Source organism: Hypanus sabinus, chromosome 6, assembly GCF_030144855.1.
Source record: "Hypanus sabinus isolate sHypSab1 chromosome 6, sHypSab1.hap1, whole genome shotgun sequence".
Lineage (NCBI taxonomy): Eukaryota > Metazoa > Chordata > Chondrichthyes > Myliobatiformes > Dasyatidae > Hypanus > Hypanus sabinus.
The window spans coordinates 127560778-127575780 of record NC_082711.1 but is presented as its reverse complement, the minus strand read 5'-3'; the positions used below and the strand labels follow the sequence as shown (position 1 = coordinate 127575780).

The window sequence follows — 15003 nt, the reverse complement described above, 5'->3', positions numbered from 1 at the left end:
TCCCATTGTCCAAATCATTGACATACATCGTAAAAGTAGCGGTCCCAACACCATCCCACATGGAACTCCACTGGTAACCGGCAGCCAACCAGAATAGGATCCCTTTATTCCCACTCTCAGTTTTCTGCTGATCAACCAGTGCTGCACCCACGCTGGTAACTTCCCTGGGCTCTTGCTAAGCAGCCTCATGTGCGGCACCTTGCCAAAGGCCTTCTGAAAATCCAAGTACAGCACATCTACTGCATCTCCTAGGTTTGTCAGGTAGACAAACCCTGCTTGTACTTTCCTCAAAAAATTGCAGTAGGTTAATCAGGCAGGATTTTCCTTTCAGGAAACCAGGGCTTATCTTGACACGTGCCTTCAGGTGCTCCATAATCTCATCCCTAACAACCAATTCCAACAATTTCCCAGCCACTGATATCAGACTAACAGGTCTATAGTTTCCTTTCTGCTGCCTCCCACCCTTCTTCAATAGCAATTTTCCAGTCATCCGGTACAATGCCAGAATCTATCAATTCTTGAAAGATCATTGTTAATGCCTCCACCATCTCTCCAGCTTCCTTCAGAACCCAAGGGTGCACTCCATCAGGTCCAGGAGATTTATCCACCCTCAGATCATTAAGCTTCCTGAGCACCTTCTCAGTCATACTTTTCACTGCACAAACTTCACTTCCCGGACATTCTTGAATGTCTAGTATACTGCAGATGTCTTCCACTGTGAAGACTGATGCAAAATATGCATTCAGTTCATCTGCTGTTTCTGCATCTCTCATTACAATATCTCCAGCGTCATTTTCTATTGGTCCTATATCTACCCTCAACTCTCTTTTAACCTTTATATATTTAAAAATGCTTTTAGTATCTTCTTTGATATTAGTCACCAGCTTCCTTTCATAATTCATTTTTTTCCTTCCTAATGAGCTACTTAGTTTCCTGCTGCAAGTTTTCCAAAGCTTCCCAATCCTCTTTCTTCCCACTAGCTTTGGTTTCCTTGTATGCCATCTCTTTTGCTTTAACCTCGGATCTGACTTCACTTGTCAGCCACGGTAATGTCCTTTTTCCATTCGAAAATTTCTTCTTATTTGGAATATATCTGTCTTGCACTTCCCTCATTTTCCTCAGCAACTCCAGCCATTGCTGCTCTGCTGTTCTTCCTGCTGGTGTCCCTTTCCAGTCAACCTTGGCCAGCTTCCACCTCATGCCATTGTAATTTCCTTTATTCCACTGAAATACCGACACATTGGAATTTAGTTTCTCCTTCTTAAATTTCAAAGTGAACCTGATCATATTGGGATCACTGTTCCCTAAGGGTTCCTTAACCTTAAGCTCTCTTATCACCTCCAGATCATTGCTCAACAACAAGCTGTTCCAAAAAGCAGTCCCTTAGACATTCTATAAATTCTCTCCCTTGAGGTCCAGTACTGGCCTGCTTTCCCCAATTTACATTCATGTTAAAATCCCCAACAATTTTCATGTCATTGCCCTTCTGACATGACTTTTCTATCTCCTGCTGTAATTTGTAATCCACATCCTGGCTGTTGTTTGGAGGCCTGTATACAACTATCATTAGGGTCCTTTTACCCTTATTATTTCTTAGCTCAACCCATAGAGACTCTGCACCTTCTGATCCTACATCATTCCTTTCTAATGATTTAATATTATTTCTTATCCACAGGGCCACACCACCCCCTCTGCCTACTATCCTATCTTTCTGATACACTGCATACCCTTGGACATTCAACTCACAATGGCAGCCATCCTTACAAAGCCAAGTTTCAAAGATGGCCACAACATACTTGCCAATATATAGCTGAATTTTAAGATCGTCCATTTCATTTCTTACGTTGCATGCATTCAAATGCAACACCTTCAGTCCAGCATTTGTTGCTTTCTGTTTTAACTACACCATGCCTCTACTGCCCTGTAAGTCATCCCACTGGCTGCTATTATGCCTCATCTCCTGTCTGTTCTTTCTATCATCTCTGTTGCACACTATCTTTCATTTATTTCTGTTTTCCTCTTCCTCAGCCTTATCACTCCGGATCCCATCCCCCGCCAAATTAGTTTAAACCCTCCCTAACAGCTCCATTAAACATGCCTGCTGGGATATTGCACCCATTTGGGTTCAGCTGTAACCCATCCTTTTTAGGGTTGTACTTCCCCAGAAGATGCCCCAATGATCTAGCAACCTGAAGCCCTTTGAAAGGAGGAAGGCAGCAGAAAGAAAATTTTCGACCAGTTAGCCTGACCTCAGTGGTTGGGAAGATTTTGGAGTCAATTGTTAAGGATGTGGTTACTGAGTACTTGGTGACACAGAACGAGATAGGCCAAGTCAGCATGGTTTCCTTCAGGAAAAATCCTGCCTGAAGAACCTGTAGGAAATCTTCGAGAAGATTAGATGTAGGATTGGTGAAGGGGATGTTGTATATTTGGATTTTCAGAAGGCCTTTGACAAGGTGCCACACATGAGGCTGCTTACCAAGTTAAGAGCCCATGCTACTGCAGGGAAGTTTCTGGCATGATTGGTGGGAGGCAGTCAGTAGGAATAAAAAGATTTCTATATCAGGTCACATCGCCTCCAGACTGGCCTCGGCGTAACGCCTAAGAAGTATCAGAGGATTTTGTTGAAGTCACTGCATAATGATTCCAGTCATTTGGGGATTGACAAGACCTATGAATTGCTCAGAGATTAGTTCTACTGGCCCCGAATGAAGTTGGAGGTCGAAGAGTACTGCTAGTCGTGCATTCGACGCATACGGAATAATATGCTGCCTCTGTTATCCTGCTTGCACAGTGGATCTGGTGTGTATGGATTTCCTATTAATAGAGCCTGATGCCAGCAACATGGCAAATGTCTTCATTATTACGGACACTACACCAGGTATGTGCAAGCTTTCCTTACCAAGGGTCAGAGGGCGCCCACCATGGCCCAAGTGTCATAGGAGAAGTATTTCATTTATTATGGCCTCCCCAGGTAGACAGGAAAGAGCCATGGAGTGTCTGAAGCTGAAGTATTAGATGATGGGGTAAGGAGGTCCCAAAGAGTCAGGAGACCCCCAGATAGACTGGCTTATGTCCCACCTGGGGAACAGAGTGTGGCACCTACCCCCTTGGTGTGTTAAGTCTCTGCCATTTACATCCGGGGTTGGACTTGGTGCTTTGTTTGAAGGGGTGAGAAATTATCTCAGCATCATGAAGATATATCTGGCTGGTGGCGTAGTGGCATCAGCGCTGGACTTTGGGGCGAGAGGTCCTGAGTTCGAATCTGAATTGCACACTCTCCATCCGTGCCTGTGTTGAGTGTTGAGCTAGCAACTCGACCTTGTAAAAAGAAACCTGAAGAGGGATGGGCTCTGCCAGGTTTCAGATGCCCAAGATGTATGATGAGCAATCACCAAAAAAGATCGGTGCAAAAAGCTTGTCATGACGGCACCCCGACGACTCCACCAGGAGTTAAGGGCATACACACACACACTCAAGGATATGACTAATTTTGGTGGGGGGGAGAACGTAACACCCTGGGAAAAGTTTCGTTATGGCCTTTCTGTAGAAGCAGTGTTTGGGTTATAGTTTTTTATGGGTTATAGTATTGCGGGAGTGACAGGGAGGTTCAAGATGAGCTCCAGTTTAACATTTATACATTAAATGGGCCCTTTTGGTTTTTTTCTTTCTTTTCTTTACTAACCCTTCAGTTAAGTAAGATTCATTAATATAATTCCTTTAATCGTATGCAGTGTGCTGTCTGTTATTTCTTGGCACTGAATTGTAACAGGGTAGCAAATTACACAGCATCCTCACAAACCGGGATTTGTGGTGGGAGAGCCATCTCAATCCCGTGGGTTTGGCAGGACCAGAGTGTGTGTGTTGCCTTTATGGCAGTTATTTAGTTTATAATATTTTCGCTTAGTAATTCGTTAGTATTTTCTAGTTAGAATTAGAATTGTTTAAAGTATATTCATTGCCTGTAAAATATATCAGCGTGTGATGACGTCACATCCGGTTTCGCCGCGTCTTGTGGGAAAATACCGGTTTGGGATCAACACAAGGGCGGGGGCTCGCACGAGGCAGACCCGCACAAGAAGTTGTTTGTAAGCATTAGAAATCACAGTGAGAGCAACGCTGTAAGTTAATAGATAATCGATATGTTGAATTAAAATGTTAACGCCGATCCCGTTAAAAGTAATGACGGCCGATAAGGTTTATGTTTTCGTTAGTTAAAGAGTTGCGGATAGTTTGTGTTGAAGTGTATTTAAAGCGGTCCATGGCGTAGGTAGATTCTGACTGCATGCTGCACTTTAATGCAATGTAGTTGTAGTTTACTTTTACAAGTATTTACAATGTAAATGTGATATCAAGAAGGGAACAAATACTGTATCAATCTTGCATTGTTTTATCAACAGTTTTCACCATACGTTAATGTGCAGAGTGAACAGTAAATGGTTAATCTTACTGCGACGTTGTTTCATTGACTATGGTTTATCTCGGTGTTTAATTCGGTGTTTCATTACACCCGAGCGAGAACGCTACAGTGTGCATTCCCTAGACTTACGCAGCCAAGGAAACCGGGGTTTGTGGTGGGAGAGCCATCTCAATCCTGTGGGTTTGGCAGGACCGGAGTGTGCATTCCCTAGACTTACGCAGCCAAGGAAACTGGGTGGTTTCATGAGTCTAACCAAACTTCTACTGTTTTTCAAGGAAGTTACTAGGAAAGTATTTGAAGGCAAGGCAGTGGATGTTGTCTACATGGATCTTAGCAAGGCCTTTGACAGGGTCTCACATGGGAGATTGGTTAAGAAGGTTCAATCACTTGGAATTCAAGACCAAGTAGTAAATTGGATTAGACACTGGCTTCATGGAAGAAGCCAGAGTGGTTGCAGATGGTTGCCTCTCTGACTGGAGGCCCGTGACAAGTGCTACAGGGATCAGTGCTGGGTCCGTTACCTAAGAATAATCCAGGAATTTTTTTCTTCCATGATGGAGGTGTTCAAGGCTCACATCCCAAAGGTATGCAGGTTCACTGTAAACTGTTCCACAGGTTATTGAGTAGTAAAACCTGGCCTCTGTGGGATTAGGTTGAAGGTGAGAGGTCGGAGTTTGAGATGGGACCTGGGATTATATTTTGGAACATGCTAACTGTGGAAGGGGAGAGTTAAAGACATTCTCAACATTTAAGAAGCATGTAGACAAACACTTGAATCCCAAGGCAAGGGAGGTTAAATGTAGTGAATGGGATCAGTGTGAACAGATACAAGGAGGTGTGGGCAGAAGGACCTGGTTTTGTGCAGCCTAGCTATCTGTGAGGTGAAACGGCAGGTAAATACAAAATCTTGTGCACAGGATGTGGTTGCTTTGTGATCCTGAGATCAAAGTGATCTTAACTTGTTTCAAATTGAAATTTGTGAGTGAAACGTACTGTCTGCAGAGGGATGACATGTGACGTTCATGTGATAAACTAACGCATCTGGTAAAATGTTCCAAGTCTTATAAAACTTTGCATCAAGAATAGCTCTGAACATTGTTCATACAGAAGAGTTTGCAAGTCTTTATGTAATGTAATTTATTGGTGAATTATCAGTCGGAGAACTATTAGGTAGTTAAAATGCAGTGGTTTTGAAGTTCTGTCCTCCAAAGAGATTACAGAGGGACAGCCAGGTACAGTGCAGAAACAGGATCTTTGGCCCACTGAGGCAGTGCTGACCTATTCACTGACCCCCAACTTTTATTTTCCCTGCATTCTCATCAACAACCTGCCCCACCAGATTCTATCACTCACCCCATAAAGTGCAATTTATAGTGGCCATTTAACCTCCTGACCTGTACATTGTGGGGATGTGGCAGGAAACTTGGGTGGTCATGGAATGAAAGTACAAACTCTACACAGTGGTCAGGACTGAACCGAAGCAGCAGCTCTACCAGCTGCTCCACTGTGCTGCCTGAACATGCAAGGCCTGAACATGCAAGACAGGTCAGATACTAGGTATCTTTAGCAAGGAAATCTTTTCCCAATACCCCCATCTTCTTCAAGTGCAAAGGAAAACTCTTCACTGGACTGGGGAGGTGCAGCTCCATAATTGAAGCTCAGTCCCAACCTGCTCAATCATCACTCTATCCACCAACCTATACACTCCCTCCTTGGCTCCACTCACCAGGCCACTCTAACAGGTAGAGCTGTGGACAGTGAAGAATAGAAAAGACCTCCAACACCAAGTCAGGTGCATTAGAATACCACCATCTTCAGTTTACTAGTAATCATACACGATGTTGACTGGTTAGAGACAGGGGAATGTAAACAATAAACCAGCTTCATTGGCTCAATGTCTTCCCACCTGACTATTTTGTGACCATCTGCAGGTTCACTGGGTAAGCCACCTGCAAACTTTGACACTGCCTGGCCACAAACACAAGATGTACACTTCATAGCAACTCCGTGCTGGGTACTCCATGGAAACTGGGTGGAAGCCATTGGCTGGGACTGCTGCAGTTAGCCCCACGTTAGTATTTATTCTGATGCTCCTGTTCTACAGATCATGAGTAAGTGAACAATATGAGATAATAAAGGCAATAGATACAACAGTCAACGGCAAATCACTGGGTGGCATTAAGCCAATGGGGCAGTGGTAGGTTGTTGGGCAATGTTTGGCTGACAGCCAAGGCTAATGTGAAATGAGTTGTTGACATGCTAACTAACCGTGATGAAAGTCTCATCATCTTCAAAGGACCCAAACACCGCTCTCTGGTATCTGCACCCTCGCTGCCTCCATTTTGTGTGATTTGATTTACAGAATCAAATATTTCTACTTGAGGCTTTGGCATGCAGCAGAAGCACCCTGTCAGAGGCAAAGTCTCCCTTACCCTGGCTCCATGCAGTCCTGAATGTCTGCAACCCACGAGTGTTTCTGCAGGGAGTCAATAGTCTCCAGGATGTACTCCACACCATTCTCCACCTGTTGCACAACAAGCCACAACAAGTCACCACAAATGCCAGAAGATTAAAAGGTGGATGATGGCATACTTTTATTTAAGGACTTCAGAGAAAATTCTGCGAACAATATACCCAAAATTTATGATAAATAATTTATCGGAGGGGAATCTAGAAACACAGAAAACCTACAGCACAATACAGGCCCTTCGGCCCAGAGTTGTGCCCAACATGCCCCTATCTTAGAAATTACTAGTCTTACCCAAAGCCCTTTATTTTTCTAATGGATCTAATGGATTCGAAGAGCTGATAAGAGATGGTCAGTATCGAGCATGTGAAATGAAGAGTCCTTGAAGCACTGGAGCTATGCTAAGCCACACAGTCATAAGCACAAAGTGAGTAGAGCCCCCCTAAGCACAAGAGTCTTGTGTTGCACCTGTGCTGCTGAAGATTGTGGAGATGTTGTTGCTAATCCATACTGACTGGGGTCTGCAAGTGAGGAAATTGATGATTTACTTGCACAAGGAGGTATTGAGGCTAAGGTCTTGAAGTTTAATGTCTAGTTTTGAGGGGATGGTATTGAACGTGGAGCTATAGTTGTTAATGAGTATCCTGATTATGCACCTTTGCTGTCCAGATGTTCCAGGGTTGAGTGAAGAGCCAATTAATGTCATCTTCTGTGAACCTGTTTCTCTGGTTGGCAAATTGGAGCAGATCCAAATTGGTTATCAGGCAGGAGCTGACATGTTTCGTCATCAACTGCTCAAAACACTTCATCACAGTAAGTGGTACTGGATGACAGTCATTGATGCAAGTTACCACATACTTCTTAGGCATTGGTATGAGTGAAGCCAAAACGAGATGTTAAAAATCTCAGTGAACACTCCAGCCAGTTGATCAGCACAGGTCTTTAGCACTTGGCCAGGTACCCCTTCGGGTCTGGATTCTTTTTGTGTGTTTACCCTCCTGAAGGCTGCTCTCATGTTGCCCTCAGAGACTGAAATCACAGGATCATCAAGAACTGCATGAGTTTGTGACAGTTTCTCCACGTATTGACTGTCAAAGCAAGCAAAAAAGGCATTGTACCCATCTGGAAGCAAAGCCCTGGTGATGCTTATGCCACTTGATTTTACTTTCTAAGAGATGAGAGCATTCAAACCCTGCCACAACTGTTCAGCATCCTTTGCTGAGTCAAGTTTAGTCTGGAATTGCCACTTTGCCTATTATATGGCTTTCTAGAGATCATACCTGGACCTGGACCTGCTGCTACGCAAGTTGACAGTATCGTTAAATAAGTGTATGGTGTGTTGACCTTCATCAACCATGGGACTGAGTTCAAGAGCGTGAGGTAATGTTACAGCTCTATAAGACCCCACTTGGAGAGCAGGCTTTATGAGAATAGGTTGAGTGAACTTGGCCTTTTCTTCATGAAACAACGGAGGATGAAAGGTGACCTCATAGAGGTGTATAAGACGATGAGAGGCATTGATCGTGTGGACAGCCAGGGGCTAACACGAGGGGGCATAGTTTTAAGGTGCTTGGTAGTAGGTACAAGGGAGATATCAAAGGTAGGTTTTTCACACAGAGAGTGGTGGGTGAATGGAATGCACTGCTGGCAAAGGTGGTAGAGGAGATACAACAGGGTCTCTCTTAGATAGGTACATGGAGCTTGGTAAAATAGAGGACTATGCGGTAAGGGCATGTAACGTGCTGTAGATTTTTGATATTTCAATGTTTTTTGTAACTTCCTTGGTCATCAGATTTGAATGCCTCTGACTTGGTCCTCAGCAGATTGAGGATCTCATGGTTCATCCAGGGCTTCCAGTTGCTGAAGACTAAATGATTTTTTAGGGACACACTTATCTACAACTGTTTATTAATAAAGTCCGTGACAACCATGGTGTATTCATTCACACATGGCCCAGTCCACCAACTTGAAGCAATCCTTAGCTGCTCCTCTGCCTCCTGTGATATCTCTTTGTTGTCTTAACATCTGCAGCTTTGCTTTTGTGCCTGTATGCATGTAGGAGAAGGACAGCCAAGTGATCAGATCTATTGAAATGTGCTCTGGGTCATGGAATGGTAGGTAGAATGTATGCCTAATATGGCAGAGATGATCGAAAGGGAAAACAGAACAGACCCCATACTGACTCAGAGCTACATGGCTGAACCCAAAATGGCTGGAATGTGCAGCAGAAATTCCAGTTTCCTCACTTTTACCAGGATGAACCTGCCCTTGATGGGGGGTTGCATGAGGTGTAAAAATCTTTACATCTCCGTTTAAACATGCAATGTGCAATTTATAGTCATTTATAAGTATTATGTACAAATGGATAGTCAATATAACAGTTGTGTCAGCATGAATTAATCAGTCTGGTGGCCTGCTGGAAGAAGCTGTCCCAGAGCCTGTTAGTCTTGGTACCATTTACTGGATGGTAGCAGCTGGAACAGTTTGTGGTTGGGGTGACTCGGGTCCCCACTGATCCTTTTAACACACCTGTCTTTGTAAATGTTCTGAATAGTGGGAAGTTCACATCTACAGATGTGCTGGGCTGTCCGCACCACTCTCTGCAGAGACTTGCGATTGAGAACTACAGTTCCCACACCAGGCAGTGATGCAGCCAGTCAAGATGCTCTCAATTGTGCCCCTATAGAAATTTCTTGAGGTTTGAAGGTCCTTACCAAACTTCTTCAACCTCTGAGGTGAAAGAACTGCAGCTGTGCCTTTTTCACCACACAGCCAGTTATGTACAGACCACATGAGATCCTCAATAATGTTTATGCTAAGGAACTTAAAGCTGTTCACCCTCTCAACCCCAGATGCAGTGATGTCAATAGGGGCTAGCCTGTCTCCATTCCTCCTATAGTTCGTATGCTGATTGTCTTAGCATGGTCAAAATGAAAGCATTGGCTCAAAGCTTTGTTTGGTGGCCAGGACTATAATCAGTATTGTTTGGGATACCAACACATCCAGAAGATGCCAAGAGCAGCATCTCTCCATCACCTGGGAATGGTCTGCATTGCCCTGGCTGAAGATTTATGTGGATTTTGCTGGAGTATTCATGGGCACAAATTTCTTGGTAGTACTGAATGCAGCTACAAAGTGGCCAGAAGTGTTTGCACACTGTTGGTGAGAACCCTCTTCTCACAGACTGGTGTTTCAGAACACTTGACAATGGAGCACAATTCCTTGTTGAACAGTTTCAACCATTCCTGAAAATAAATGTAATAAGACATATTACATCTGCACAGTACCTTCAAGCTACAAATGGCTTGGTGAAAAGCTTTGTCCAGAGTCTAAACAATGCAGTATGAGCAATGTCAGCAGAACATACTACACTAACACTGAATCAGATACTCAACAATTTCCTCTTTGCATATTGCAATGCAGCACACTCCACAACCAACAACTCACCATCTATGCTGTTTCTGGGTTGTCCCTTGTGCCCATGCTTAGATCTCCTCAAACCCAATCTCAGAAGTATGCAGGACAAACAGCTGAGACAAATTGAGGGATCCTCAAACAAGGAGGTTTGACATTTCACTTCTGGACAGGCAGCCTGGCGTGGGACTACAAAGATGATCAAAAGTAGGTACTTGGAAAAATTAAGGACAGAACTGGACCACTCTCCCACACAGTGGAGATTGTGTCTGATGTCCTCTGGAGATAAAATATTGATCAGTTGAGAAGAGCAAAGTCAATTGTTGGAGAAGAAAGGTGTTCAGAGCTGTCACAAACACTCCCTGCAGTCCCACAGCCAACTCCTACAACCACCACAGAGGAAGCCCCAGTACCTGAGATTATTTCACAGCCTACCAAGCAGAGTGAACCCCCGTCAGGAAAGATGTTATCCACAAGAGTAAGAAATCCTCCACTGCAATGAAGGGCCCTCTGGACTGCCTATGGGTGACTCGAATAGCAGCAGAACTCTCAATGGATACAATTAAATATTCTCGTTTCACCCTGATACAGCTTAAAAGCACAACTGCTTCCAAGGTCAGTACAGTCAACAACAAAAATGACTTAATACATTAACCAAACTATCACTGTTTAAAACTGATGGAAATAATATTGATTGTGGATGGATGTGTCCTCGTAGGATCCCACGGAGGAAGCGTAGCTGTCGATCCCAGATACGAGTGCGTTAAGGAAACAGGGTTTTAAGCTACCAATTTGCTGGTAAACATGCAGTCTCGGGTGAATAAAATCGATGATCTCAGAGCTAGGGTGCTGAATCAGAGGGACATTAGGACTGTGTGCGTCCTTTGTTTTATGGAATCCTGCTTAACCCCATCGATCTGAATTGCTGGATGCAGCAATTCAAATCGACGGGTTTACTATATACCATCAGGATAGATCTATAGAGTCTCTCAAAACCAGTGGTACAGGAGTATGCCTCATGATCAACTCTTCTTGGTGCACAAATACATTCTGCTCACCAGACCCAGAATACCTAGCAGTTAAGTGCCATCTGTTCTCCGGGATCATTTTGGTAGCAGTATACATTCCCCCTCAGGCCAATGTTAGTCAGGCTTTAGATGATCTGAACAATGGGATCAACATGAACAGAACAGTACACCCCAATGCCTTCACCATCGTTTTGGGAGATTTTAACCAGGACAGTCTGAAAAAAAAATCACTAAGCAATTACCATCAACAGATCACTTGCAATACCAGAGGAAACAACACAGTGGACCATTGTTACACCACCAAGAATGCCTAACATCCTATTCCACACCCTCACTTTGGGAAGTTTGGCTGTACTTCTACTCCCTGGGTATAGGCAGAGACTGAAGACTGCAGCACCAGCAGTGAGGACCAAGAAGGTTTGGACAAGGGAAGCACAACAGCGCCTACAGGACTGCTTTGAATTGGTGGATCGGACTGTATTCAGAGATTCATCTTCGAACCTGGATGAGTATGCTGAAGCTGTTACCAATTTCATTAAAACCTGTGTGGATGAGTGTGTGCCTACAAAGTCTTACTGTACTTTCCAAAACCAAAACCCATGGATGAACCAAGAGATACGTCATCTGCTGAAGGCTAGACCTGTGGCATTCAAGTCTGGTGACCCAAGCCTGTACCAGAAAACCAGGTATGATTTGCGGAGAGCTACTTCAAGGGTGAAAAGACAATTTCGAACGAGGTTGGAAGTGACATTCGATGTATGACAACTCTGGCTGGGTTTGCAAGACATTACTTCCAACAAAGCAAACCCCAATAGTATGAATGGCAGTGATGCTTTACTACCAGATGAACTCGATGCCTTCTATTCACACTTTGAAAGAAAGAATATAACTACAGCTGTGAAGACCCCTGCTGCACCTGATGACCCCGTGATCTCTGTCCCAGAGGCTGATATTATGCTGTCTTTAAAGAGAGTGAACCCTCGCAAAGTGGAAGGTCATGATGGAGTATCTGGTAAGGCTCTGAAACCCTGTGACAACCAAATGGCCGGAGTATTCAAGGACATTTTCAACCTCACTGCTAAGGGCAGAAGTTCCCACTTGCTTTGTAAAGGCAACAATTATACTAGTGCCTAAGAAGAATAATGTGAGCTGCTTTAATGACTATCACCCGGTAGCACTCACATCTACAGTGATGAAATGCTTTGAGAGGTTGGTCATGACTAGACTGAACTCCTGCCTCAACAAGGACCTGGACCCATTGCAATTTGCCTATCGCCACAATAGGTCAATGGCAGATGCAATCTCAATGTCTCTTCATATGGCTTTAGATCAGGGTCACCGTGGACCAGTTTAATAGTGACAATATTCTTGTGGACTGGCCGACGGTGGGGGGTGGGGGGGGGGGGGGGTTAGGTGGCAGTGTTAATCACAACCGGAATATAGATGCTAAGTCAACTATAAGTCACTTATAAGTGGCTAATACACTCAATTTCGTTTCTGAAAGGGTTTATCTAATGAATTTAATATTAAACACCCAGCACATATTTTCCTTGCATGAATATAGTGATGTCAATTATAAGTCAATAGCAACATAACATTTTTAGTAACTTTTGGATATTAAACACACAGCGCATATTTTCCTCATATGAACTTAAAGTCATTGCAACACACCAATATCACTGAATCAGTGGGAGCCCTGGGCTTGTTTCCCTGCAACAAGACGGTCCCATTGAAGGGTGATGGGAGACAGCAATACTCAAAGGGGGTCCCTTATGTCCAGTGTATTCCGCAATTTAGTTTTCATTGCTTTAATTGCAGAAAACACTGTATCACAGACATATGAGGTTGAAAATGGAAACAACGTTTTCAGTGCTTTCGTGGCTATCTCAGGATATTCATCCTTGACTTTGATCCAGAATGCCAACAGAGATGTTATGTCAAACATACTTTTCAGCCCACCTTCATTTACAAACTCGAGGAGTTGATCTTCTTCCCGCGCTGACACGGATGATTCACCGGGGACATTCACAAATGGGTCACGGACTCATTCCTTAACATGTCTTGGGTCATTTCCGTTCAGAAACTCAACGGGTATATCTTTAAGTGCAGGGTGCTTGGACTCAAGGTGCCAAAGCAATTTTGAAGGCTTCATTGTCTCATTGGACAGCTTGTCTCCACATGTCACACACAGGGAGCTTGCAGCGTGCGAGTCTCAGGTCGCAATAAAGCCATATTTTACATATGACTCTTTGTATTTTCTATTGAAGGAAACTTTCTTTTTTTTTCCTCGCAGTCTCGGCCTCAGCTGTCTCTGCGATATCATCATTGTCAGGCCTTTTGTGTTCCCTATGGCCTCTTCCAAAGAAACACTCAAGCGACATTTGTTTTTTACTCATCGAGTAGTTGTAGGTTAATGACCAACTGATGACCTCCTGTGGGTAATGACCTTGCGTGCGTTCAAGTTCAACAGTGGGCGTGACAGGGAATGAGGAAAGGTACAGCTGACTCATATCATTTCCTTGCGGCCCGGTAGGACCACTGCTTTAGACCACCTGGACAACACAAACACCTATGTCAGGATGCTGTTCATCGACTATAGCTCAGCATTTAACACCATCATTACCACAATCCTGATTGAGAAGCTGCAGAACCTGGGCCTCTGTACCTCCCTCTGCAATTGGATCCTCGACTTCCTAACCAGAAGACCATAATCTGTGCCGATTGGTGATAACATCTCCTCCTCACTGACGATCAATACTGGCTCACCTCAGGAGTGTGTGCTTAGCCCCCTGCTCTACTCTCTATATACCTATGACTATGTGGCTAGGCACAGCTTAAATACCTTCTATAAATTTACTGATGATATAACGATTGTTGGTAGAATCTCAGGTGGTGATGAGAGGGCATTAAGGAGCGAGATATGCCAACTAGTGGAGTGGTGTTGCAGCAACAACCTGGCACTCAACGTCAGTGAGACGGAAGAGCTGATTGTGGACTTCAGGAAGAGTAAGACAAAGGAACACATACCAATCCTCATTGAGAGATCAGAAGTGGAGAGAGTTAGCAGTTTCAAGTTCCTGGGTGTCAAGATCTCTGAGGATCTAACCTGGTCCCAACGTAACAACACAGTCATGAAGAAGGCAAGACAGTGAATATACTTCATTAGGGGTCTGAAGAGATTTGGTACGTCAACAAATACACTTAAAAACTTCTATAGTTGTACTGTAGAGACCATTCTGACTGGCGACATCACTATCGGGTATGTGGGGGTGGGTGGGGGAGGCTACTGCACAGGACTAAAAGAAGCTGCAGAAAGTTGTAAATTTAGTTGGTTCCATCTTGGGCACTAGCCTACAAAGTACCCAGGACATCTTCAAGGAGTGGTGTCTCAGAAAGGCAGCGTCCATTATTAAAGACCTCCAGCACCCAGGGCATGCCCTTTTCTCACTGTTATCATCAAGTAGGAGGTACAGAAGCCTGAAGGCACACACTCAGCGATTCAGGAACAGCTTCTTCCCCTCTGCCATCTGATTCCTAAATGGACATTGAGCGCTTGGACACTACCTCACTTTTTTTAATGTATTTTATTTCTGTTTTTTTGCACAACTTTTAATCTATTCAATATACGTAAACTGTAATTGATTTACTTATTATTATTTTATTTTGGTTTTTTC

The 15003-nt window shown here is 43.9% G+C and overlaps 1 protein-coding gene across 2 annotated transcripts in view; it reads right to left on the bottom strand.

Annotated features, from left to right (window-relative positions):
* Window positions 1–15003, bottom strand: part of LOC132395817 (SH2B adapter protein 2) — a 155111-nt gene that overhangs the window by 79325 nt on the left and 60783 nt on the right. For both annotated transcript variants that reach the window (XM_059972902.1, XM_059972900.1), the window contains exon 5: window positions 6853–6944. In XM_059972902.1, the coding sequence (XP_059828885.1) occupies window positions 6853–6944 (92 nt within the window). The remainder of the gene's footprint in view (window positions 1–6852; window positions 6945–15003) is intronic.